Below are 12,697 nucleotides of genomic sequence, written 5' to 3'. Positions count from 1 at the left end.
GGAGTTCGAAGAATTTGGAGTTGGAAACACGTCGCCGACCGTACAAAGGAATGGAATAAAAGGCTCATTCATACCCATTATATTGTATGCTTAAAACATTCATGTATAAGGAATGTTCTCGTGTGAGAATATTCCCCGTAGTAAACGGGAACGTTCTCGTGAACGACACAACTATAACTCCCGCTTTGTTACTTTACTGATGCCGGCTGACGATGACGGTACCTACCTTGCAGTTTTTATAAAACTCGGAAGCAAGAAAAATATACTTACATTTTAATAATGAGATTGCAAAGTTACGTAGTAGTAGGTACATGTTTTACGCAGTACTGAGGTACAACGTGAGCTTTTATTACATAAATTTTAAATTTGCATTATGATATTGATAATGATCTCTAGAGAGCAGACAAATAAATGAGCTTTTAAGGGTTAGTTCCTGATTCGCCGGATTCTTGTTTCGCCGGATTCTCTTATTACTCTGAATGTGAATTGTGATGTCCTATGTCCTAAAGAAAATCCGGCGAAAGAGGAATCCGACGAAACAAGAATCCGACCGACAAAAGAAGAAAAAGGTGTCATCTTATAGGAAAAGGCCGGCTAGTACAGTCATTATAGATTTTGACCCGTGAATAATTAGTTCTTGGATTTTTTTTTCGTAGGTCCCTCGGGGGGGTCACTGGGAGTGTAAATTCAAAAAGTAGGCTGAATCAGGCTCCTGCGTATATTCGAAAAATGGTTTTTTTTCCAAAAAAAACGGTTTTTCTTCAATAACTCGGCCATTTTTGATTTTACAGTAAAACCGTAAGGACAAAAATTGTAGGAAATTTGATTCTCTACAAGTTAGTCCAGTCATTATATCCAAAAAACCGACCCTTCCCGTGAATAATCAGTTCTTGGATTTTTTTCGTACGTCCCTCGGGGGAATCACTGGGAGTGTAAATTCAAAAAGTAGACTGAATCAGAGTCCTGTGTATATTCGAAAAACGGTTTTTCTTGAATAACTCGGTCATTTTGATTTTACAGTAAAACCGTGAGGACAAAAATTTTAGAAAATTTGATTCTCTACAAGTTTGTTTCCCTTCATTTATGCCGTAAAGCATGGAACATAGGAGATAATGATAATATTTTGAATTTGTCGCGTTTTTCAGGTTTAACTTCTAAAATATAGATTTCGGGGGAAATAACGTGTGAACCAAAATTGTTCAGAATTTGATTCTCTACAAGTTTAGTCCTCTTCATTTATGTCGTAAAGTTGAAAATAAACGAGATGTTGAAAATATTTTGAATTTGTCGCTTTTTTCAAATTTTATTTCCAAACTATCGATTCTAGAAGAAAAATTGTGAGGACCAAACTTGTAGAGAATCAAATTTTCTAAAATTGTTGTCCTCACGGTTTTACTGTAAAATCAAAAATGATCCGAGTTATTCAAGAAAAACCGTTTTTCGAATATACACAGGACCCTGATTCAGTCTACTTTTTGAATTTACACTCCCAGTGATTCCCCCGAGGGACGTACGAAAAAAATCCAAGAACTGATTATTCACGGGAAGGGACGGTTTTTGGATATAATGACTGGACTCACTTGTAGAGAATCAAATTTCCTACAATTTTTGTCCTTACGGTTTTACTGTAAAATCAAAAATGACCGAGTTATTGAAGAAAAACCGTTTTTTTGGAAAAAAAACCATTTTTCGAATATACGCAGGAGCCTGATTCAGCCTACTTTTTGAATTTACACTCCCAGTGAACCCCCCGAGGGACCTACGAAAAAAAATCCAAGAACTAATTATTCACGGGTAGGGTCGGTTTTTTGGATATAATGACTGTACTAGGCCTTTTCCATGTGTTATTATTATCATTATATCATTTATATCATTATCACCAACTGAATCAAATCAGAACATTCAGAGCTCCACCGGTGAAGAAGGATCGAACGTTACTTAGCCGTTGTAGAGTGAAGTTATTAAGTAAGCTCGCGCGAAATGTTAATGCACTTTTTATCTAAAATCTAGGGTATTCTGCTCAGACAATTACTGCAAAGTGGCAATTTGCCATAGTTTACTTCAGTTTTATTAAAGGAAGAGAAGAGCCATCCAGTTTTATGCTTTAAATGTGAAGATAACCTTGGACCGAATCGTAATATTATATTACCCGACTAGACTACTATATAAACGCACTGGATAGTGTAAATATATTCAATTACGTAGTGTTTTTATAGTTATTATCAGGCACTGTTTATTGTATAAAATACAATTGTCTAAAATTGCATGAATCATTTGGTCTGTGGAATTAGTGTTTATAGTTCTAATATTCTAAACGACAAGCAGAAGAATGTTCTCTGCTTCCTGAACCATTAATATTGATGCTAAACCAACCTATTAAAAGAACGGGTAGAGGTCAAAAGTGAAAGGCCCAAGATCAAACTCACCCCACCTCTATAATTTGGAGCGGGTTCGATCAAAGCTTCCCCAGACCCTCAGAGGATTCGCCGGTTTGCTCGCAATATGTTCGAATAGAGACCGGTCGAACATTTCACATTTATTTAAGTGACTATTTCAAATTGACGCCACGTGATTTGCCTGTCGATGAGCTGTTCAAATTTAAGGGTAGAGCGATGTATATTTACCTATCTATTACAGGTGCGTGGTTTCATACAGCCCTACGGGTATTTTAAATTTTGAGCTAGACTGACAACATTGATTACCTAACACAAATAAATCTAGTGGCTCTGTGAGCTGTAGACCTCGAAAATCCTACTTGTTAGGCAAACAAAAAAAAACTGCCAAGTGCGCGTCGGACTCGCGGTCCAAGGGTAAAAAATGAATCAATAAAAATTTTGGTCACTAAATTTTACGAGAATCGGTTAAAAAATTCGACATGAATACTGAATAGACGAGAATCTCTGGATATACGAAAGAATGTTATACGAAACTTTGCACTTCAAGTATTACGAAGTATTTTTAACATTGAGATCTTTTCTTACTTTACTGCCGGAAGCAAGTAGTGCGAAACTTTCCATATGCGAGATAATGACAGCTTTATTCCTTTTTTCCATCTAAATAAATATGTATGTAGGTATACATTTGTATTTAAACTACGAGGAGCAGGCGAGGCGTAGGTATCTCAAGAGCTCTAGGTACTAATCTCTTTGAAATCTCATTGAATATAATAATAGTCTTTCAACTAAAAACGTATAAGATTCGAGTTTTTCTAACACTAACTCTGAAACCGTCATTAAAACAAGATCAAAGTCTAGGAACGTAGTGTGCCAGCCCAGCCCAACACGGGAACAAACTAGATAGAAATGGAACACTAGCAAACTCTGATTGAAATGCTGGAAAAACATTCTATAGAAAACGGGTTCTGAGATTTTCGACGAAATAAAAGAATGAAAGTAATTTATAAGTATAAATAACAAAGAATATGGTGGTTAATAGTTATAGAAATTATAGAGCACGATTTTTACTTGACAATGCAACTCAAAAGAGTGTAACAAATTAAAATATAAAAAATACTTTAATTTGTTTTAATAGAGGGAAGATGTAGGTATGCAGGTTTCCTCACGATGTTTTTCCTTCACCGAAAACGGTAAATGATATTCCGTACATAAGTTCCGTCTTGAGGAAACCTGCATACATCCACATTGGGCCAGCGTGGACACTAACTATAGTATAGCCCAAGCCCTGTCGCGGGCTCGCGGGTGAGAGGAGGCCTGTGCCCAGCTGAGGGACGTATATAGGCTGAATTATTAGTATTATATAATAAAGGGTAATGTGTTTATCAGTTGATGTATATGCATGTTTATTTGTTGTTGCTAATGTTGCAACAATAGTGCAGCTGCTGTTGCCATCGAAATGTCATATTTATTGGTGCGGTGTTGACGCCGGCGCCGTCACCGTCAATTTCCTTGATTAAAATAGTGATGAAATGAGTGACGTTCGTCGCCGTATTACAGCCGCTATTAAACCCTTAAATTTGCCTATTATTGTTATCTTTAGGCACGAAGGTATATCATAGATCCTTTGTCTCAAGGATTATTTTAATTCCAGAGCCGATGGCAGCGCAGCAGAAGCAGAGAGCGGTGTCCGGCCGGCACGGCGTTCTCACTGGCACCCGGCCCAGACTCCAGTGGCACCGAGTACGCTGGCGATGGCAGTTCGGAACACAGCACGCCGGCCAACTCCCCCAGGAGAGGCAAGACTGGTTAGTGTGGGTTAGAGTGAGATGGTAGCAGAGAGCGGTGTCCGGCCGGCACGGCGTTCTCACTGGCACCCGGCCCAGACTCCAGCGGCACCGAGTACGCTGGCGATGGCAGTTCGGAACACACAACTCCCCCAGGAGAGGCAAGACTGGTTAGTATAGGTTAAAATGAGACAGATATAGGAACAGTACCGGTGACGGGAGCTCCGAGTAGTGCTTGCAGGCCCACTCACCAAGGAGAGGCAAGACTGGTCAGTACTGTTAGAGTGAGATGAACTCATAGCAGCAAGAGGGGCAAAACTGATAGGTGTAATATTTAAGTGACATCTAGCTTCTTTAACACAACGTGGCATGATGAGGTGAGAGCTCTGCTAAAAGACCCTGGAGAATATTTAGTTACTGACCTGTAATCTGTAACCGACTGAGAGGAGAACATATAATATTATCAACACAATAGGGAAACATTGATAAGTGAACCATTTTATCAATTGCTTCCATTTCTATCCAGAATCAACAGCGTCTTAGAGTCTAACCAAGGTTAGGGTACAAGAAAAACCGGGCAAGTGCGAGTCGGACTCGCGCACGAAGGGTTCCGTACCATAATGCAAAAAAAGGCAAAAAAGCGGTCACCCATCCAAGTACTGACCCCGCCCGACGTTGCTTAACTTCGGTCAAAAATCACGTTTGTTGTATGGGGGCCCCACTTAAATCTTTATTTTATTCTGTTTTTAGTATTTGTTGTTATAGCGGCAACAGAAATACATCATCTGTGAAAATTTCAACTGTCTAGCTATCACAGTTCGTGAGATACAGCCTGGTGACAGACGGACGGACGGACAGCAGAGTCTTAGTATAGGGTCCCGTTTTACCCTTTGGGTACGGAACCCTAAAAAGGGCACTAGGGCCGAATATAAAAAAAAATGTGCAGATTGTAAGTAAGTACATACAAAAAAAAAATTAGTTATAATCATAGCTCTTGAGTATCCCGGAATAATTATGTAAATGAATGTTTCCTGAACCATATAACGAGCATAAATACAAACACACTTGGCTCGCTGCGCTCTAAAACAACCTCCATTTTGCAATTTTAATTTGGCTTCCATAAATTACCGTTAAACATATTGACTAAGAGTTAATTTAAAACCTCTACTTTATTGCTAATGGCGTAGTAGAGTTGCTTTTGCAAAAACGCAATGATATTTTTGTACTACTACTATTACTAGTCGCTATTACCTACTCATCGCTAGGCAATACTCGTTCCTCGTCGACAGTTGCACTTGGTTACAATATTATGTTTTTAGAATTATTAAGTCAGTGCACAGTGGTGCCATCTCTTTGTTGGCTATGTTTTACGCTACACGTTTGCTTTCAGCCTGCTGTAACTGAAAGGCTCTACTACTTAGTTTCACTTAGTACCATTTGTTGTTAGTAGCGCCATCTAGGCGTTACACTTAGAACTACGCAGAAAGCGGCTTTAAGAATTGTTTGGATAGTTCCTGGTTTTTCCGTTTTCGGTAAGTGAGTCGCTTATTGCGTGCATCGCGAGTTAAAACGGAGCTTACATTAAAAAATACCACATGCTCTGTGACATCAAAGGCAGGGAATGCAAATCGGTTATTTTTTGTATGGAAATAATCGGTCTTTAACCGAAACTGCGGTTATTTCCATACAAAAAATAACCGATTTGCATTCCTTAATCAAAGGACATTTAAAAACGGAGATTTTTTTTACAAAAAACCGGCCAAGTCCGAGTCGGTCTCGCGTTCCAAGGGTTCCGTACATTACACAATTTTTTAAAATGTATTTTTTTATGTGAAACGTGAGTGAAATCTCTTTAAAAAATCCGTAGGGGTCGGATCAAAAACTAAGTAATTAAGTCTGACTCACGCTTGACTGTACATTTCTAATAGGTTTTCCTGTCATCTATAGGTATAGACCTACTTGATGTATTTTTTTCAAAAATGTTGACCCAGTAGTTTCGGAGATAAAGGGGAATGGTCATTTTTTGCCTATTCTCTTGAATTACTTCTAAACTGTTTATTCGAAAATTATAAAATATATATATTTAAGATCCTTACAATAAGCTCTTTCATTTGATATGTAACATGATATAGTTTGTAAAACTTTATTTTTTTTATTTTCTCATTTACGCCCCAAAAGTGGCCCCCTTGTTTAAAATTCATTTATTTACGTTATATGTCCGTATTTGGGTCACAAACTTACATATGTGTACCCAATTTCAACTTAATTGGTCCAGTAGTTCCGGAGAAAATCGTCTGTGACAGACGGACAGACGCACGAGTGATCCAATAAGGGTTCCGTTTTTACCTTTTGAGGTACGGAACCCTAAAAATTTTCTAAATTAATTGCGTATTTCCACATTTACGAGTACAGATTGTCCCAGAACTACCACGTCACAGTGACACCGGAGGTAGGTAGGTCAAGAGTTACCTAACCAGCCTAACATGACCCCAGTAAAAGTTGCATGGCTTTCGAGTTATTAGACAATTTTCCCCTTTGTTTTAAAATTTTTAGTACAAAGGGGATAATTAAAAAAAATCGGTAATAACTCGAAAACCGTGCAACTTTTACTGGGGTCATGTTAGGCTGGGTAGGTTTCCCTTGAGTTGACCTACCTCTGGTGTCACTGTGACGGTGCTGTGACGTGGTGGTTCTGGGACAACCTGTATACATTAAGTAGTATTATTGAATATAATTATTGAACAAACGTTATTGACTGTAAATTGCGTTGGGGTAAGATTGAAAGGGTTTGAGGGGTAAGACAAAAATTGTCCGTAGCCGAAGCATTACTGGCATCTTACGCGTCATAAAACATTAAGAACCCTTTTCAATCCTACCCCAACGCACCTTATAATATTTATGCCTATTCCAAATTAATTGTAAAGTATAAAACGTTACGGTTTTGTAACATAGATACATGTATCCTGTTATATTATTATTGTTAATTAAAACAATCACTGATATTAAAGACATTTGTATTCATTATTAAACTTACAATTACAATTATATACTTATAAACTACAATTAGCACAGCCATGATTAGCCGGAAATCATAGAGAGAGAGAGTTGTCAGTCCTGCCACAGATACTAAACTCACAGATAGCATATCTGACATCCCCCTTTCAATAGTAAATCAGGTTGAGTTATTAAGGTACATAATCACTCAGGTATCTAGGTTTCTTAATAGCTCTTCCTGATCGTGACCTTTCATCATTATTATTTATACTAAAATTATTATCATTAGGCATATCAGCATTACCTATATTTTCATTATCATTAATCATTACAGGTTCAGTTTCATTATCATTTACTTTGTTCAACACATTCTCATTCTCCTCTGTTTTAAAAGTTACATGTTTACTAGTCAAACTATAATTTTCACTAGGTGACCCTCTGAACACATGATACCTATTTCTTTTGATTATAGAGTCTCCTGTGTCTATCATATAATTTCTATAATTATCTTCATCTGAAACTATCCTTCCCTTTAGTTTTTTATTATAATTTTTATCATGAAAATATACATTTTGTCCTTTACTAAAACTATTAATTTTGCCTCTATTTTTCCTGTCATGATAATATTTATACATTTCTCTCTTTTTCTCAACTTTTTGTTTAACATTATTATAATTAACCTTTTTATATCTGTCTTTGGTAGGTAAGAAAGATGTTACTTGTCTTCCAATCAGCAACTCATTAGCAGATTCTAACTCTTGATCAATAGGTGTATTTCTGTATTCTAGTAAGGCCAAGTAAATATCTTTCTTTTCCTCCATACATTTTTTAAACATCTTTTTTATCGATTGTATTTGTCTTTCAATAAATCCATTCGATCTAGCATAATAGGGAGAGGAAGCTATATGTTTAAATTCCCATTCTCTACAAAATTCTTTAAATTGCCAACTTCTATATTGAGATCCATCATCAGTATACAATATTTTAGGTATGCCCCAACGTGCAAATACACTCTTTAATGCCCTTATATGACACTCTGAACATTGATCCTTCAACTCAACAAGCTCAACATATTTAGTTAAATAATCTGCAATTAACATGTATATTTTATTATTCATAAAAAACATATCAGCTCCAACTATGTCCCAAGGCTTATTACTCAATTCTCTTAACATTAGTGGTTCATGGGAGTGATTTCTTTGATATTTTAAACACAAGTCACAATTTTGAATTAAATCCTCTAATTCTTTTATCATAAATGGCCAAAATAGCAAACCTCTGATTCTACTTTTACATTTCTCAAGACCTAAGTGACTGTAATGAATCTTTCTAAGCATTTCCTTTCTTAACGACTTAGGTACAACAACTGCAGTATTTTTGAAAATTAATCCGTCTGAAATATATAGTTCATCTTTTATGGAATGATAATATTTTAATTGCAAAGGAATTTCCTTAGATGTTGGCCATGCACTTTGAATGTATTTTATTAGTAAACACAAATCCTGATCTTTTTGAGTTTCCATTTTAAATTTATCCCATGTTTCTTTACTTAAATTTATGCCTTGTTTCACTAAACATACATGCAATTCTACTTTTTCATCAAGTTCTTTGTTACATATGGTGTCACTTACATAAGCTCTAGATAAAGCATCCGCTACTAATAGTTCTTTACCAGGTCTGTATTTAATTTCTAAGTCATATCCTTGTAATTGAAGTCTTAGCCTCTGTAATCTTAATGGAGTCTCATTCATTGGTTTTTAAAAAATATGTTCTAACGGTTTATGGTCTGTCTCTACATGTACATGTCTACCATAAATATATTGGTGGAATTTATGGCATCCATATACTACGGCTAAAAGTTCCTTTTCGATTTGAGCCCATGACTTTTGAGTTTCTGTTAAAGCTTTAGATGCATATGCTATAGGAGCATTATTTTGAAGCAAGACAGCGCCTAATCCTGTGCTACTGCTGTCAACGGATAGAGTTATCGGAGTATTCATATCAAAGTATTTTAAAACTGGTTGGGAAGTTAACATTTGTTTAAGCCTTTCAAAATCATTTTTCTGTTTATCACCCCATACAAATTCAGAATCTTTTTTAAGTAGTTCCCTCAATGAATAAGTTACATCTGACAAATTAGGTACAAACTTCGCTACATATGTTACTATTCCTAATATTGTTTGCAATTGTTTTTTACTCTTGGGCTCTTCCATACTTACAATAGCTCTAACTTTCTCTGGATCCGGTCTAATACCGTCACCACTCAAAATATGTCCTACATATTTCACTTCTGTTACCCCAAACTGACATTTATCTTTATTAAATTTAACACCCATTTTCTCTGCCTTTTCTAATACCATATTTAATCGTTCATTGTGTTGTTCAAGCGTTTCCCCCCAAACTATGAGCTCGTCAACATATTGCTATACTCCTGTAATTTCTTTGAAAATATCTGCAAAATATTTGCTAAACACTTCGGGAGCTGAATTTAAGCCAAATGGTAATCGTTTATAACAATATCTCCCAAAATTTCCTGCATTAAATGTTGTATATAACTGACTGTCCTCACTTAATTTAATCATGTAAAATCCCTTTGATGCATCTAAGACACTAAAGTATTTAGCAGAAGGCATTTTGGCTACTAATTCCTCAAAAGTGCTCATTTTATACCGTTCTCTAATTATGTATTTATTTAAATTCTGAGGATCTAAGCAAATTCTAATATTATCACAGGGTTTCTTTGTAACTACCATTGAATTTACCCATTCCGTTGGCTCACTAACTTTTCTTATGACACCTGTATGCTCCAGTTTGTCCAGCTCAGTTTTAACTTTTTCTTCTAATTGAAATGGTATTTTCCGGGGTCGCTCAGCAATTGGTACATTATTGTCTTGTAATTTTATTTTATATTCATATGGAAGTTCACCTAGACCTGAAAACAAATTATTATATTTTTGCACTATACTTTTTACATTTTCATTAACTATCTCTACAGGTATTACAATTCCCAATTTCACTCCACTGTAATAGCTTAAGACACCTGTTCTACAACAATTTACTACATAAAAGGTTGTGAAACATTCCTTATCCTTATATTTTATTGTGCCTTTACATGTTCCTTCTGTTTTTATTGGTGAACCATCAAAATTAGTTAGTCCCTCATCAGGCCTACACACCGTCAAATTCAATCTACGAGCAATATCAAAGTTTATTATATCAACTTGTGAGCCTGTATCAATTTTAAAAATAGTTTCTACATTATTTAATTTTAATTTCATATACCAGTCTTTTTTACTTACAGAGCCACACATTTTATTTAGGCACATAGCCGCAAAGTGATTGTATTTGCCGCACTTCACACACTTCTTGTTGAATGCTGGGCACTTCGCATATCCGTGTTGTCTGCCACACTTGCCACAAGATCGTCTGGTGTTTGTTTGATTCTGCTGTCTGCCACACGACTGGTCTCTGGTGTAGGCTTGACCCTGCTGTCTGCTATAGGACTGGTCTCTATTGTACGCTTGACCCTGCTGTCTGATATACGACTGGTCTCTGGTTCTGCTCCTGGAGGGCTGCCTTTTATCACTGGAGTGCTCCTTTTTCATGGTTCTTCTTTGTCCCGCTCCCACTTCTACTCTTGCTACTTCATTTTTGTTCTTGATGGTTTCCATTTGAGCTTTTGTAGTTTCAGCTGCTCTGCTCATATTTATGCATTTCTCCAAGGTCAAATCCGTTACACTGAGTAGGTCTTCCTTTAGTTCGTTGTCAATTAACCCTATTATAATCTGATCCCTAATTAGTCCATCCTTTAGTTTTTCAAAATTACAATCCAAACTCAGTTTTTTAAGTGATGTTACATAGTCTTATATGTTTTCCCCAGTTTTTTGCTTCCTATTAAAAAATATGTGTCTATTATAAGTCTCATTGCTTGGTGGACTACAGTGTTCTTCCAATCCCTTAAGTATTTCTTGATAGGTTAATTTCTCTTTATTTTCTAATGTGTTGTATACCCTGAGGCCTTCATCGCCCACGCTGTGCAGCAGGAGTGCACACTGCTGTTTTTCCGATAGTCTTTCTGCCGCACCACTCGCCTCAAAATACAGTTGAAATTTCTGTTTCCAATCATTGAAAGCTTGTTTAATGTTGTTTCCTGAGAGATTCAGGGGTGCTGGTGGTCGTAACATGTCCATTTTTATGATAGAAAATGGCGTCCCATACAAAAGTTTTCTCTAGTCCCAATAGTTTTATTATATTTGTCATACCGTTGTGATTCTTATGTCCGCAGCGCCATGTTATATTATTATTGTTAATTAAAACAATCACTGATATTAAAGACATTTGTATTCATTATTAAATGATTTATAAACTACAATTAGCACAGCCATGATTAGCCGGAAATCATAGAGAGAGAGAGTTGTCAGTCCTGCCACAGATACTAAACTCACAGATAGCATATCTGACATATCCCAATAAATTGTGTTGATAAAGGTGAACTTTATTGCTAACGGCGCGGCGGTCTCGCCAAACATAGCTCATAATGACCAATAAAAGTCACAGCTCTTCTCAATGCCAAACTGTTTCCGAGCATAAAAATAACGTTACCGAATCGTTACGTTATTTAACGTTTTACGACAATTTGTTGTAACGTTTTGCCAAACGCACCTATCTTGCGACGGGACGGTGGAATTTGTATTTTTATCGATGTTGGTTTAATTATTACCTATATTATAAGCCACCAACAGAGTCAATTATGCTCCCCTCCCCTCATCTTTATTCATCAGTTAATAACTATGTTAATTATTACTGCTTTGAGTGTTAATTACTTGCCTAAGAATTATCTTTGGTCTTGGAATTCAGTCTTTCATAACCGAGGGACATAATTTTCAGCCCAGAAATTTAATTTCCCCTGTTTCCATGAGTTGGCATTTGAAATTTACGCTAGCAACTACGTCAACTCGATCGCAGTCAATCTCGATCGCACCATAGTCCTGTAGCGCTGGCTATATTTTGTGCCCTAACTTAAAGTAATATTAAAGTCAAATTTTTTTTCGCTTACGAATGCTGTTTTAAGTTGTTAATCTTACATTTTGTTTTGTGTCACAGATATTATTTGCTTTTTAAGTTATTTAATAATTTGTGGTAATTATTTTTATTTTGAATTATTTTGGAGAAAAGAATATTCGAGAGAAAACATGTAACTGTGTCGCATTTAGGATAGTTTTTTTAATGTGAAAACATAGTTTGTGTCAATTACGTCCATTGCAATCGGGTACTATGTCATACTATTCAAAATTACTCAAAAAATAATTAAAGTTAAAAAAAATTGCTGACGTCGCATTTAATCGTGTCAATATGTATATTACATGTTTTTGTGTCTTATTGAGGCACAGCTTTATAAGATTTTCTGATAATTTTGTTCTAACAAGCTATTACCATAACAAAAGAATATTAAGGTTACTAGAGTTCACATCTTATTAATATAAAAGGCGGGATAAATAAGAAATATGAAGTTGTGTCAGTTTC

General features: G+C 36.0%; 3 protein-coding genes across 4 annotated transcripts in view; 1 reads left to right on the top strand and 2 right to left on the bottom strand.

The window, feature by feature from the left end:
- Positions 1-12,697, bottom strand: part of LOC134678739 (uncharacterized) — a 336,630-nt gene that overhangs the window by 247,942 nt on the left and 75,991 nt on the right. The window lies entirely within an intron of this gene.
- The window catches only part of LOC134678545 (multiple C2 and transmembrane domain-containing protein), a 143,762-nt gene that overhangs the window by 60,911 nt on the left and 70,154 nt on the right, over positions 1-12,697 (top strand). Inside the window, exon 4 of one of the 2 annotated variants that reach the window (XM_063537182.1) lies at positions 4,048-4,201. In XM_063537182.1, coding sequence (XP_063393252.1) covers positions 4,048-4,201 — 154 coding nt within the window. Of the gene's footprint in view, positions 1-4,047; positions 4,202-12,697 lie in introns of those variants that run through there. The other variant, XM_063537172.1, reaches the window with a different exon arrangement.
- On the bottom strand, positions 9,990-10,962 carry LOC134678851 (uncharacterized). The gene is made up of 2 exons (XM_063537565.1): positions 10,474-10,962; positions 9,990-10,106 (listed from the first exon to the last, which is right to left on the bottom strand). Exons 1-2 carry the CDS (start codon positions 10,876-10,878, stop codon positions 10,101-10,103), a joined length of 411 nt encoding a protein of 136 aa, XP_063393635.1. The 5' UTR covers positions 10,879-10,962; the 3' UTR covers positions 9,990-10,100.

This window comes from Cydia fagiglandana, chromosome 2 (assembly GCF_963556715.1).
Source record: "Cydia fagiglandana chromosome 2, ilCydFagi1.1, whole genome shotgun sequence".
Lineage (NCBI taxonomy): Eukaryota > Metazoa > Arthropoda > Insecta > Lepidoptera > Tortricidae > Cydia > Cydia fagiglandana.
The sequence above is the reverse complement of the archived record's forward strand: the minus strand, read 5'-3'. Positions and strand labels throughout refer to the sequence as shown.

Coding starts and splice junctions, on each gene's coding strand:
- LOC134678851 (XM_063537565.1), bottom strand. CDS start 10,878: ATGAGCAGAGCAGCTGAAACTACAAAAGCTCAAATGGAAACCATCAAG.